Source organism: Artemia sp. Qi Xiang Cuo, chromosome 2 (genome assembly GCF_049724085.1).
Source record: "Artemia sp. Qi Xiang Cuo chromosome 2, ASM4972408v1, whole genome shotgun sequence".
NCBI lineage: Eukaryota > Metazoa > Arthropoda > Branchiopoda > Anostraca > Artemiidae > Artemia > Artemia sp. Qi Xiang Cuo.
The window spans coordinates 40,465,630-40,480,632 of NC_142795.1; the positions used below are offsets into that span (position 1 = coordinate 40,465,630).

General features: G+C 34.1%; 1 protein-coding gene across 2 annotated transcripts in view; it reads left to right on the forward strand.

Moving 5' to 3' along the window:
• Positions 1-15,003, forward strand: part of LOC148955225 (midasin) — a 348,425-nt gene that overhangs the window by 233,991 nt on the left and 99,431 nt on the right. For both annotated transcript variants that reach the window (XM_089100939.1, XM_089100949.1), the window contains 3 exons: positions 4,651-5,024; positions 8,175-8,389; positions 14,506-14,719. In XM_089100939.1, the coding sequence (XP_088957065.1) occupies positions 4,651-5,024; positions 8,175-8,389; positions 14,506-14,719 (803 nt within the window). The remainder of the gene's footprint in view (positions 1-4,650; positions 5,025-8,174; positions 8,390-14,505; positions 14,720-15,003) is intronic.

Consider the following 15,003-nt stretch of genomic DNA (forward strand, 5'->3'; position numbering starts at 1 on the left):
TTGGGCCACCTATGATTCATCACTTTAAAAACCTTCGAACTCCATGGAAATAAAACATCACCTATGAAATTCCTAATTCTGTATTTCAATTTTGTACTATTTAATGTGTATCACAATGCTGAGAACCCGTGAATTAAAAACAGTCACTCAGTCGCATGTGTCATAAATCAGTTATTACACATTATGGCTGCATAGTGCCAGGCACGTACGTAGATTTTTATTCAGGGGGCATTAATGAAATACAAATTTTATTTCTTAATTTGAGTAAGAATAACCCTGAAAAAATGCAGGATTTCTGGTGAACAGCCTCAAGGCCCCCCATCCTACTTATGTTCCTGCATACCTTATCATGTTTTCGGATGCTAGTCTTGCAGTTTTAATCGCAAAGACCGAAAATTCAGATTATAACTTATGTTAATTTCTCCTGGTAGGGACTCTTGCCGTCTCTGATCTGAAGCCTCCCACTTGTGTTTCTGGTAAATCTCGTGTATATATTTCCTTCTTGTCGTTTTAAACGAATTTCTGTCATCGGAGGTGAATGTGAAATAATGCATTTTGTTACTTGAAGTAGTCTTCTCCCATCTCTTTTCTATTTCTTTTTTAAGGTGACGAATTAAAATGCTGTAAATCTATGCGTCTTTGTTCTCCCTCTCATATTTTTCTTAATTCATTGTTCTAAAGTATTTTCCTTGAAAATTTTCAAACATTTACATTTTGCCCTTCACCACATTTCTGTGAATTGTCGTCACTGAACCAGGGGCTAAATTGGCAAAGGAGTGATGCCCCCCCCCCAGTGCTAAAAAATGTATAAATACTTTTCGGAAAGCTAAGAGTAAAAGGAAAATTATTTTGGAGTCATAGACAACGGGAGAATTCTTGTCCCAGTTAAAACAAAACAGCATATTTTCGCTGGATGAATTAATTCATGCTGACGTGGAATATTAAATAAAAGAACAGAGAGAAAAAAAAAAAAAAAAAACCTAAATTGCCGTCCTCGATAGGATCCCGAAAAAGGAAAACAACTTCTGCGTTTATGAAAGGAAGAGAACATAATTTTGACAGATCGGTATTGCAACTGAAGCATTCGAACACTTGTCTCTGCACTGCAGTCAGTGTCACAAAGGATTATCAATTAGTCTTTATTAAGTAGGGTGTAATCGCTAGTGATCAATTGACGTTTTTTTTGTTTGTTTTTTTTGTGATACTGATTAACCATAATACGTAGCCTATAGAAAAAAATCAAAAACATTTGGATTGGTAATTATCAAGGATGAGCTCAATGTTCCCAAATTTTAATCCTGTCTATAGGAAACAGGGACGTACGCAGGGGGGGGGTCTCCAGGCCTGCCCCCCCGAAATCTCATGATTTTTTTTCATTTTCCCATAATTTTCTGATTTTTCTCACAGAATAATGGGCTTGAATGATTTGGCCCCCCCCGCGAAACAAATTGGGCCCCTCCGAAACAAATTCCTGCGTACGTGCCTGATAGGAAAAGGGGCTTATTTCGGGGCAAATGATAAATTCAAAGGCCAAATACTTGCGTGGGAGGGGATGGCCCTTGCTCTTCTTTACCTCTATGATTTTCCTATATTTTTTTAATTTCGTTATTATTGCCTTTTTGGTTTTATCTCCCCCTCCTCTTTCGAAATACATTTTTACATGCGTGTCTGGAACGGACGCCTACATAAAAATGTTCCCGTGAGTGCACACTCTCCGACAGGTTTCAAGCAGTGTTTCCGAAGCATGTAAACCCTCCAGAAAATTTTTAGGGGGATAAAGGGCTATTTTTCTAAACATATAATAAGAGGCAAATCATGGAAGAATTAGGAAAAACTCAGACTTCAGTACCCGAACACATGCCTGGCTAGGACCTCTCCAGTGCGCTCTCTGGACGACTAGTTTAACTCGTTTTGGGATTCCATTTATGTATGTGATGCCACTAAAAAAATAAAATCCATGAAATTGTGGGACCTTTATTAATATGAATTTGATATTTTTCTAGATCAAGGTTTGAAACCCCCGTTCCGAGCTCTCAGACATGTTGGATTAGATAGTGGATCCTGACTCAAAATTGACTATTTTAGGGGATGTTTTTCTCCTTTTCTCACAATTTTAAAAACTATCTTATGCTAGTAAGATTAATTTTGCTTTTAGATTAATTTAATTAATAATTAATTAATTTTGTATATATGGGATGGGATCAGCATAAAAAGCAAATTGTCTTCCTGCATGTATCCTTATCAGAATTCAATTGCTTAACGTTCTGGCTTCTATTGGCGATGGATTATCTTCACTTACAATTAAAAACAATCATGAACCATTCACAAATTAATGACAAATTTGGTGGTTCTTGTATTGGGATCGATTTTAGATTCCTATATTTAGCGTGTGTATTTCAACAGGGGTTTACTTAGTCACCTTTGTGTTTCAGGGTTTTACTCTAACCACTTTAACCAATCAAAAGACTTAGAAGCATAAGTATCCCTTCTATGTTTCAAATGAATGTCCCGGTGTTCTATCTTATACTTTATTTTTCAGTGAATGAGCGGTTAAATTTCTATAGATAAGCAAAAAAGAGCTATTATTCCTTGCAAAACTTTTTTTTTTTTTTTTTTTTTTTTTTAGTTAACACCTCTAAATCTCAAATGCATGGATGAAATGCTTTTCATTTCTGTGCATACAAAAGTTAATGGCAAAACTTATTTCGGTTTAGTTCTATGTGGGTATTAAATAAAAAAAAAAACAAGATTTTTCAACTGAAAGCAAGAAGCAGCATTAAAACTTAAAACGAATCATAACTATTCCGTATATGAGGGTGGTTGCCCCTCCTCAATACCTTGCTCTTCCCGCTTAAGTGTTTCAGAACTTTTAAAAAAGCTCCTTATTCTAATTAAACGTCCCCTGTGTTTCAGGAGTCGTTCTTAAAGAATAGGAAAAAATTCAAACTTTTGCGTGAAGAGCGAAGTATTGAGAGGGGGCAACCACCCTCATATGCGGAATGATTTCTGTGTGTTTTAAGTTTTAATGTTACTCCTTACTTTCAGTTGAAAAAACTTGCTTTTTTAAATTTAATTTTTGACCATTTCTCAAATAATGTCGAGAAATCCAGCCTCCCTCCATGGAAAATTCCTTCCTCCATTGAAAATTCCCACGTAAAATTCTCCCCGGACATGTCCCATCCTCGCTGGAAATCCCCAAGAATTTTTCTTGCGGACGATTCCGTCTGAAGAATTCTCTTTAGCATACTATCATTTGAATTTTTTTTTGTAATTTCCGATCGTTTTTCAAATCATTTTTTGCGGAAAATTTTCCCGGAAACCCTCCCACCCCCAGCTGAAAGTTGACCCAGCGGGAAATTCCCCCATGAATAATTTCTCCCTTGGAAAAATTTCCCCATGAATAATTTCTTCCCGGACAGGGCCATCCTCGCTGGAAATCCCCCAAGAAAATTTCTTGTGGACGATTCCGTCTGAAGAATTCTCTTTAGCATACTTTCATTTGAGAAAAAATCCATGGAGGATTTCTCCCGCGGAAAATCCCCCTCCGTATAAAAAAATACCATTCAGACAATTTCAACCCGGCTGAAAATTCTCCCGAAACATCTCTGGCAAATTCCCCAGTGTAAAAATTTCCTCTGGAAAGCTCTCCCCCGGAAACTTCTCTCCCCCACGGAAAATTTTCACTGTAGAAAATTCCTCCAAGTATAAAAGTCACCCCATCCCACAAAAATGTCTGTATACTCTCCAAAAACAAGTACTATGCGTAAACAATGTGTAAATATCGTAAATTACAGCCCTTTTCCCGGGGGCTGGATATCTCAAAATTTTGATCGGGCGACTTTGGGGAAAAAAGGGGCACGGGAAGCAGGCTAGCTGTTCTTCAATTTTTTGGTCACTTGAAAAGTGCTCTAGTACTTTTGATTGCCGATCAAATGAGCTCTCTTCCGATCTTCTTGTATCACTGGTTCGATATGATCATTCCTGGAAGAAAAAAAAATAATAAACACACATTCGTGATCTTTCTTCTGGCAAAAAATGCAGAATTCCACATTTTTGTATATAGGAGCTTGAAACATATAAAGTGGGGTTCTCTGATATGCTAAGTCTGATGATGTGGTTTTCATTAAGGTCGGTTTACGTTTTGGGGGTGTTTCCCCCTCTTTAAAAAATTGGGTAAATTTTATCAGGCTCGTAACTTTTGATAGGTAACATTGAACTTAATGAACTTTATATATTTTGAATCAGCATAAAAAAATCAGTTCATGTGATGTATCTATTGTTGTCAAAGCTCTGTTTTTTCGAGTTTCGTTTCTACTACTGATTTACGTGACAATCCTTTCTGCATAATCTCTAAAAAAAAGTACTACGAAATCAAAGATATTAGGGGTGAAAGGATCTGCCTACTTTGATGTGTAACGTCTTGTCTTCGAAGTGAAGTAGGTAATAAGGCGAAAAATTTTTCATTGAAAGTTGCAAACTATTTATCAAGCTTAGAATACGGATGTGAGTCACGTTTCGAACTTAAACCTACATAAAATGTAGAACTAAATTGAAGTTAGTCTACATATAGTCTCTTTTTCAATAAAGTTCTTGAAGTTAATATACAAAAATAAATATTCTGCTCTTTTAACTTTCTTTTACGTTTTTTAGATGATCTCGCAAATTTGGCAGATAGAATCCAAGACTGTTACCTTATGCCTCTAGAATTAGATCCGACATGGACTGATATGTTCAATTCAGAAATAGTACCACAAGTTCAAATTTTGCCTCTTCAATATTTATCATTCCAACTTCAGCTTCAAAGGGCAATAGCACGTGAAAATGAGGTTAAAATTATTGGCAATTTGCCTTGCCTTTTTTCTTGCAACTTGAATGGATTCTTGGGAAAAGGACGCTCAAGGACTTTTGCATTATATGAGTTTCTGAAGACGGTTACAACTTCGCCCCTTCGAAGAGCTGTGCATTTCTGGGTGAACTACAATGGTCAGCAGGGGATGGAACAACAGGGGAAGAAGGAAACATGGGTAACGTCTGAAGTTTAATTTGGTTTGATTTTTTTCAAAATCTGATTACGGAAACGTTCATTAAGGTTTTCAGGTTGTTTTGTGGTGACAAAATGTGAGAAAATGAGGATGGCAGATTCTATTTGTGATCTTTTTCTTTGTTCTTTTCTTTAGGAGTAGTACCCATAATTTTGTAAAAATAAATAAAGAAAATTGTAAATTTAAGCATTGAATGTCTGAATTTCCACTGACACATCTTTCTTTTCGCTGCTTCATGTTTCTGGTTAGGGTATGTCTGAAAGTTTGCTGCAGCAAACAGATTTGTTTATTAATAGTTTATAATTCCTGTGTATTTACATCATAATTGGCCTTAGATGTGCATGCCATTGCACAGCAGGAAATTAATGCTTATATACAAAACTGGGGGGCAGAAATAAAGGTGTGTCGTAATGCAAACTTAAAATGAATAGAAATTACTATCAATTAATAAACAAAATCCAAAATGAACAAAAATGAAAATGAATAATCACACCTAACATAAAATAACAAATGCTGCTATAGATAGATAAATAGACTAGAAAACAGAAACCAAGAAACATATCAGAATCAGAAATTCTAATGAATAATCAAGTGGAGGATCCAGAAGGCGAGAGGGGCGCGCGCCCCCCAAGCATAGTCTAAAGTAGTGTAATTTACTTAATTAACGCAAGTTTGCGTTAATTAAACTTGCTACTAACGCAAGTTTATCGGATAAACCTATTTTGCCCCCCCCCCCTAGAAAAAATCCTGGATCCACCCCTGGTTGGGCTACCACCAAGTAAACCTCCTATAGGCCAGAGAGTCATAATTCCTGAAAGTTTCAGCATTTTTTTTCTATTTTTTCTAATTTTATGATTATAAAAGAGCAAATATTTGAAGCTTTCCCTTGAAAAAACTTTAAAGGGCGGCAACCTTACTTCTGTTTATGGTAATCTCTGTTCGTTTTAAGTTTGACTCCACTATTTATTTAAATTCTATTCATTTTAAGACCTATTTGATCGATAGCCGTATTTGTTATCTTTATGTTAATTGTCATTATTAATTTTAATTTCTGTTCGTTTATTCATTGATGGTAATTTATGTTTTTTTTTAAGCTTGGATTATTGTAGACTTTTTTTTATGCTCATTTTTGTTTTTTTTAATATAGCTTTTACTTTACTTTAAAAAACTTCTTCTTTGAATTTTTTTTTCAGCTTTTGGTAGTTTCTAATTGACGTAGTCTTGTTATTGGTTAATGTTGGGAATAGATGTAAAAATTTTCCAATTTTTCTGCTTAAGAATTGAAATATTAGACTCTAATTTAAATTTTAGACAAAATTTGGATATTCAGTCAAAATTTTCAATCAGCGGTAGTTTTTTTACGAAAAATTTTGATTATAGTTTACTGTGGAATCTTGAATGGACGGAGAAGGGGGTTATTATACATATAAATTGGGAATCTGCGTAAATTTCGGCTTTCAATAGGGACGTCCCGAATGGATACAACCAGATTTGTTTCCTTGTTTGTTTTTTTTATTTTATTTTTTTGTCTTATTTGGTTCTCTTGACTTTGACATTTAATTGAGGTGTCAATATGGTGTAGAAAAAATTAATTTTTTCTAATTCTTCCCAGTTTCAGATGTTTCATATCAATGCAACAAATCTTAAAAATATTTTTATTTTCATTGAAATCCACATGGCCTTGTCTACATGCTCTGTAAGTTACAAGTCTATCAGAGTCTGTAGAAGTGTGGGCCTGAAAATAATTCAAATTCGAAGGGTAAAAAAAAAAAAAAAAAAAAAACAGAGGTAGCAGTATGTCAAGTTCGTACAATAAAACAATGGAAAACTCAATTCATAGCTATCGCTCATTGAAATTTTATTTTGTTTTTTCCTATGTGAATATAAGTTGTTCATTCTCTTATCTTCTACTCTTTTTCATCTTCTGTTTTTCTACAGTACAAGATGTTTCAAAAAATTGTCACGATAATGAGTTTTGCTATACAAGGTTAGATATATTTGAAGCTAGGGCCTTTATTTGCTGTGAAAACTGCAGCAAACAGACACACTGGACTTGGCATTTTTGGCAACGGTTTCTGATATTGATCCTATTTATAGTCTATTCACACAAATTGTGTAGCCAGTCAAATGCTTTTCGGACAACCTTAGGTCCAAAGAGATACAATTAATGTTATGTATCATTCATTTTGAAACAGGCCCTTTCAACTGGAGAAGCTTTATAAGATTTGACCGGTATTTCAGGAATTAAGTGTAGTTTATTTTATATTCTATGTTTATATAAATTTTGATTAATAATTTAAATTTAAGTATATCATAAATGCAAAAAAAGTACAAAATTTTGAAAAAGCTCTTTGTAAACAAGATGGTATTATAATGTAATTAGCTTAAAAAAAACTCCGAAAAATGAGTTTCGAAGAAAATTAAAGGCAATTTTAAAATTAATCTCAGCAGATACAAATACCTTTTAAAATACAAACACAACACGACCAGGAATCATTATTAAAGAATAAATGAAACCCAAAACGAACAGAAATTAAATAAGCAATCATAGCAAAAACATACAGCAAGTAATGAAATAAATGAATAAATAGAACTTAAAGCGAGTAATGATTAGATTTAATATGAATATCAAGCTTAAAACGAAAAAATATATTTTTGCTATTGAAGTAGTTGTTTGTTTGCATTGATTGTTTATTTAATTTCTGTTCTTTTAAAGTTTCATTTATACTTCAATAGCAAAAATATTTTTTTTCGTTTTAAGCTGGATATTCATATTCAATCTAAGCATTACTCCCTTTAAGATCTATTTATTCATTTCAGAATCAGAGGCAACGCTATAGCGTTGCCTCTGATTCTGGATAAAAATAATAATTAACCCTGGATGAAATGATCTGTTCTTTATCTAATCTATGTTGATTATGCCAAGCAATTGCCATCCAAAGCCGTTGTCGACCTTTTCTATGGATGTAAAAGTATATTTATGTATGAAAAGTGGTTCTGATTTGCATCTAATTTTTTTTTAGCTAGCTTCCGTTACCGTAATTAATTTAGTTATTTAATCTTTGTTGGTCTTTGATATCCGTGTTTTTTTTTTTATTTAAGTTATAGTTACATGTTTTCATCCTTTTTCAGAACAAGTTAACGGCCTATTCGCCCATATTGAGTCTTACATGTGGAGCCCAAAGTTTATCTTCTACTGAAGAACTTGGCAAGCGCCTAGACAACTGGGATTTCGGTTACTCTGTTCATCTAAGTTCGTATAAAGCAAAAATTCAACATCTGACTAAACTTGCTTCTTCATTATGGAAAAATATGCCTCACCTACTTTCGGAGGAGTTCAATCCAAGGTGATTTCTATTCAAACAAACTATAGACTAGGCTTGGTCGGGTTTGCTTTCTGCAAGAACTATGCTTGTTAAAGTTAAAGTGCAGGAAAACCATAGATTATTATTAAATCTTGAAATTCTGATTTAAATGTTGTGGTTAATGCTATGAAAAATGTGGCTTGTTGAACTTAAGTCTCCGGGGCAGGTAGGATAAACGAATCGCATTTCCACCGTATTTGGTGCCGAGTGTATCTGTTTTCGCTTGACCCTAGCTGCATCTGGGCTGCTTCTTGCAATTAGCGGCTCTTCTGTGCATTTCTTCAGGGAAATGATAAATCTTATGAAGCCAGATGGTTCGTCAACGGCTCGACAGCCATATAAGTACGCACTTTCATTTGATGAACAATTAAAATACGTTTATAGTTCATGTATAAAACCATAAGACATGTATTTCTTTTATTGCATAGTCATAAAAATATCTGTGCTAGGCTCTTTTTCTTAATATTTTTTTTTTTTTTTTCTGTTGAGAAACTTATTCTCCGATATTGTGGAGCTGAAGTTTTTCGTCAACATACAAGTATGCAGTGCCCTCCCGACTGGTATCTATTTTCTTGAATCATTTATCGGTACTTTTGAGTGGGCCGTCATCTCTCAGAAATCATATCTAGAAAAATTGTTTCCAACAACAGATTTGAGGTCTTGAAATTTAAGAAGATAAGACAATAAGAAATACGTGATGGAAACCTATATAATCATAGGGTAAAACTGGATGACGATGATTCATGGGAACAATAGACAGTAGTAGGCAGGAGGTCTTGGAAGTATGAACTACAACTGTTTTCTTCTTTCAGTCCCTTACCCAAACCCTAAAAGTACTTTTGGTCCTATTAAGTATTTTAATATTTGCACCTTTTGCATTACCTATTCATTCGTATTCTACTTAGCATACCTACAAAAGGGCAGGGGGGGGGGTGTCACTCCAAAAAAATCGGAAAAACACTGATCTGAATATGTTCTTTTCGTTATTTTAGACTCTGATCCCCCCAAAAATTTCGATGAAGGGGAAAGGAGACTTTCCTGATTGTGGTCCAAACAGCCAACTCCTCCCTTCCACCCCAAAGGAAATACAAACACTGGATTAAAAATTTACAATTTTCCATTTAACCCCCCCTCCCCTCTCTCTCCTCCGTTTCATTTGGAAAAACACTTCGAACCCAGTTCAAAACAATTCACAAATAACCATTGTACAAAGAAGTTGCCTTATTAAGGTACAAACAACAGTATGTGGCTGACAAGTCCAGGTTAACGTCCTCTGCTACAGGAATGTGGATATGAAAGGATTCAAAGGCTATTAAATATATTTGAAAACAGCTCTTGATGTTTAATTAATAGCCCACCGAGTGTACGTTTCAATGCTCACGACAGAATATATCGTAGACGTTTTTGAAAACTACTTAACTCAAAAAGACAGCCATTTAGAAAAGCTGAAAACAGTAATAAGTTTGATCGCCTAGGAATGGCAATCATTTCCCCTATCACAGCTGAAATCTGAACATATTAAGATTTTTCTAACGGGACCCCTTATGCATCTAAAATTATATTATTTTATTTCAGATTTGAATTACACCGGCGGGGCAAAAAAAATTTATGTTTTAGCGTAGGCTTCCCTAAACCTTTTTTTCTGACCTGGTCTTTTTTTTCTCAACTGTCTTTTATGCATGAATCTGTCTATTGGCTAAACTATTTTTTTTTTATTATTATTATTATTATTATTATTATCATTATTTATTTGACTGAAAAAATATGCGTGACTATATAATACGTGTTTTTTTTCATCTAATCGAAATGAGGAAGAACAACAGGATAGAGGCTAATTTTCTGAATTATTGGCAACTTACTATGTTAGCTTTATTTGAGTTATTTTTTACAATTAGAAAAGTCATTTTTTTTTATTATTTTCACTCTCCATGCCTGCTAAACCCTTTTTCTTGTATTTTAAGTGGCCATGAATTGATTTATTCTTAGCCTTTAATATGAAAAGTAGGGCATGCCCGAAGATGGGACTTCTGATCTTCACCCCATTCACAGAAGTGCGAGTGGACACACATTACCTGTTGATTTTGTCTTGGAATTACCTTGCTCAACAACTGCTTTTTGGCAATTGTTTATCTTTTTTAATTCTTGTGTCTGAACTTACAATATGCTTCTTTTTGGTGGCAGGGGGCACTTGACCATAATGTCGGACGTCATTTCTTTGCAACCATTTTTCGTTTTGTTTGTGGACAAGAGATGTTTACCATCCGTTTTGACCAAAATTACAATAAATTTCATAAGAGATAAACCTCTTCTTTTCTTTTTCTTTTTTTTTTCGGTAAAACTGCTCAGTACTGCCAGCTAAAGAACAATGAAAGGATTCAGTTAATTAGTTACCTTCTTATTTGTTTAAAGTTATAAGTAAATTTTTCAGTGTAACGATCTTTATTCCCACATTTCCAAAAGAAATCTTGGAAAGCCTTCAGAATTGATGTTGACTTCATCCTCTTTTTCAAAATCTGTAATAATAAAACGTACAATAAATCATGTGCTATCAAAAAAATTTCCTTTGAGAAGCGTGTCATTCTATATTTTGCCCCTTTATCTCATCTTTGTTTTGTAGTTGTCAGCATCGATCAAAAATAGCCTTGATCTAGACCTAAAAATGTCATTTATAAAAACAGTCGTGTATCAGAAGATTCGACAGTCATTCAGAAGGTTCAAGAGTCATTTAAAATCTAGCGATGGAGCGATGTTAAAAGATAGAGGCAAATAAGATACTTAGAAGTACCTGGTGCCACGAATTCATGAATAAAAAAACAAAAAACGCTGAAATCCTAAAGATGCTTGGAACCAAATCGCTTGGACTTGGACTAATATTTTAGTTTCTTAGTTTTGAAAGTATAGACCTTAAAAATTAAATTGAAAGCAATCTTAAAATTTTAAAGAAGTTTTAAAAACAAAATTTTAATAATTTATAATAAAGGTTAAAAACTAGGTTTAAAAAAATTTGCTATATGTATATATATATATATATATATATATATATATATATATATATATATATATATATATATATATATATATATATATATATATATATATATATATATATATATATATATATATATATTGAACCATCCAGGTGTAGTCTCATCAAAATAGTCGTCTTCAAATTCGATTTTTTTTTTGCGGATGAACAAATAGATAGAAACATCCTACTTCAATAATTTAAAATCCGACATTTTATACATGTTTTAAAATGTTTTTTTTATATGAATCTACAGAATCTTTAAAATTGAATTCTAAAAAAAAATAAAGAATGTATCTTTTTTTATTGTCCTACCTGTCTATATTATGGTGGAATTTGCAGTGAAGCAGTGGCCTCAATCTCCCTAGATTTTTTTGACCTCCCTAAGTTTTGTAAAAAATACCCTTTTTGGGATATCTCCATTGGAAAAGCGTATTTTGGTTTATTCATTGAAAAACAAATTGAAAAAAAACAGCAACTTTACCGTCATCGAAGCCGGTGAGGTGAGAGACATTATAAAGAAATTAAAATAAGTGAGTGTATTCTTTTGTAAGAATCGGAGAAAATTGTTATCCCCCCCCCCTCTGCGCAAAATTTAAAGCCGTCTTCTTCTATCCCACCCCTCCCCCATAATTGAGTTCTTTGTCTATTTATACGTATGAAATGGCTTATTATCATTTTTTTTTCTTCACAAATTGCAAATCATACAAAAATTAATAAAATCAAAAGAGTTTACTGTTGGGCTCAAACCGTGATATGGAAGTCTGGAGACAAATGTTCTGCCATGTCAATAGACCGTGCTTAACATTGGTCTTACACTTTTTTCTGCACTGCTTAACAAGACATTTTTTCTTTAGAGTTACACTCTCAATTATATACGGTAAATATCTAAAGCGTTTTTTTTTCTCGTTTGGTGTTGTTTATTTATTCCAAAACCTTTTTCAAAAAAAGTTAAAGATAAATCATATTAATCAGGGCCAAGGAGAAATAATCTGGACAATCGAAAACAGAATCAAAATATAAGGATGGAATGGTGTTAGATAAAAACCGCAGAAAAGGAGAAGAAAAAGTTACGAGAGGGAAAGGAGAATAGGAGGGTGAATTTTTTTAATCAATTTGTTTGGCCTCTCTTGTATCATTCATGATCAAGGCTGAAAATTTACATACTATTCTTATTTATTCCATGGTAGCGAATATCCTTTCTCATTAGAAATTGAGGATTTACAATAATTCTGATCTGCATTTGAATTAAAGCTAGACATCAAGGGGACTAAAAGAGAGCGAAAATTTTATAATTTTTGTTCTGGCTTTCTAACGTATTTTGGTTTATTCATTGAAAAACAAATTGAAAAAAAACCAGCAACTTTACCGTCATCGAAGCCGGTGAGGTGAGAGACATTATAAAGAAATTAAAATAAGTGAGTGTATTCTTTTGTAAGGATCGGAGAAAATTGTTATCCCCCCCCCCTCTGCGCAAAATTTAAAGCCGTCTTCTTCTATCCCACCCCTCCCCCATAATTGATTTCTTTATCAATTTAAACGTATGAAATGGCTTATTATCATTTTTTTTTATTAACAAATTGCAACTCATCCAAAAATTAATAAAATCAAAAGAGTTTACTGTTGGGCTCAAACCGTGATATGGAAGTCTGGAGACAAATGTTCTGCCATGTCAATAGACCGTGCTTAACATTGGTCTTACACTTTTTTCTGCACTGCTTAACAAGACATTTTTTCTTTAGAGTTACACTCTCAATTATATACGGTAAATATCTAAAGTGTTTTTTTTTTCTCGTTTGGTGTTGTTTATTTATTCCAAAACCTTTTTCTGATCTGCATTTGAATTAAAGCTAGACATCAAGGGGACTAAAAGAGAGCGAAAATTTTTAATTTTTGTTCTGGCTTTCTAACGTTTTTTGGTTTATTCATTGAAAAACAAATTGAAAAAAAACAGCAACTTTACCGTCATCGAAGCCGGTGAGGTGAGAGTATAAGTAAGTAAGTAAGTATGACGGCACTAGACCCTTAAGATCCAAACCGGCGGTGCTGATCTCCGTTTCGTGGCCCTTCAGCCAGGAAGTGCCATGGGGGGCTGGGGGCCAGCCATCCTGTGCTTTCGCGCACCCTTCCTGCGTACCTTCCCCAGATTTCTCCAGGTACCCAGTTAGAGCTGGGTTGACTCTGGCTAAGCTTACAGGGTCACACCACTGACCCGCGTCCCAAACCAAGAAACTGGCCACGCCAGGGATCGAACCCGTGCCCCTTGGACAAAGAAATCTCAACCCAGCGCACGTTCACTTAGCCAGATCCCCCCCCCCCTCTCTGCGCAAAATTTAAAGCCGTCCTCTTCTATCCCACCCCTCCCCCATAATTGAGTTCTTTATCTATTTATACGTATGAAATGGCTTATTATCATTTTTTTTTTCTTCACAAATTGCAACTCATCCAAAAATGAATATAATCAAAAGAGTTTACTGTTGGGCTCAAACCGTGATATGGAAGTCTGGAGACAAATGTTCTGCCATGTCAATAGACCGTGCTTAACATTGGTCTTACACTTTTTTCTGCACTGCTTAACAAGACATTTTTTCTTTAGAGTTACACTCTCAATTATATACGGTAAATATCTAAAGTGTTTTTTTTTTCTCGTTTGGTGTTGTTTATTTATTCCAAAACCTTTTTCAAAAAAAGTTAAAGATAAATCATATTAATCAGGGCCAAGGAGAAATAATCTGGACAATCGAAAACAGAATCAAAATATAAGGATGGAATGGTGTTAGATAAAAACCGCAGAAAAGGAGAAGAAAAAGTTACGAGAGGGAAAGGAGAATAGGAGGGTGAATTTTTTTAATCAATTTGTTTGGCCTCTCTTGTATCATTCATGATCAAGGCTGAAAATTTACATACTATTCTTATTTATTCCATGGTAGCGAATATCCTTTCTCATTAGAAATTGAGGATTTACAATAATTCTGATCTGCATTTGAATTAAAGCTAGACATCAAGGGGACTAAAAGAGAGCGAAAATTTTATAATTTTTGTTCTGGCTTTCTAACGTATTATGTTCTTTCAGACTAACTGATGCCAGACTGGCAGTGATGGCTTCGAACACCGTTAATGACTGTGCCCAATTCTCAACCTTGGCATACGGAGATAGTTCTTCAACGGTCTTAGTTAATGATATCAAGTCCTATCCAAATATGGTGAATTTGCTTAAAACTGGGGAACGTTATTTATCAGCTTTGGTAGCAACAATAGAAATGTATCAACATTATAGTCCATTAGATGTAAGTATGGTGCTTTTTTGTCTTTTATCTGTCTGTTTGCTTTGCCTTAGCTTCCCATAGTTCCTTACAGGTTTTGGATATAAAGCGAAGAGAGGTCGCATTTTTGATGCCAAACTTCACTCTATGCTAAATAGTTCTGTTGAATATTTAATTTAAACTAACTGCTCTTTGAACAAATTGTTTTTGTAAAAATTGGCAAAATCTATTGGAAAAAGAAAATTTGTGAACGGCGGGTGTTGTAAAAATCTACGGTACTTTTCCATTATGTGGACACCTATAAAAAG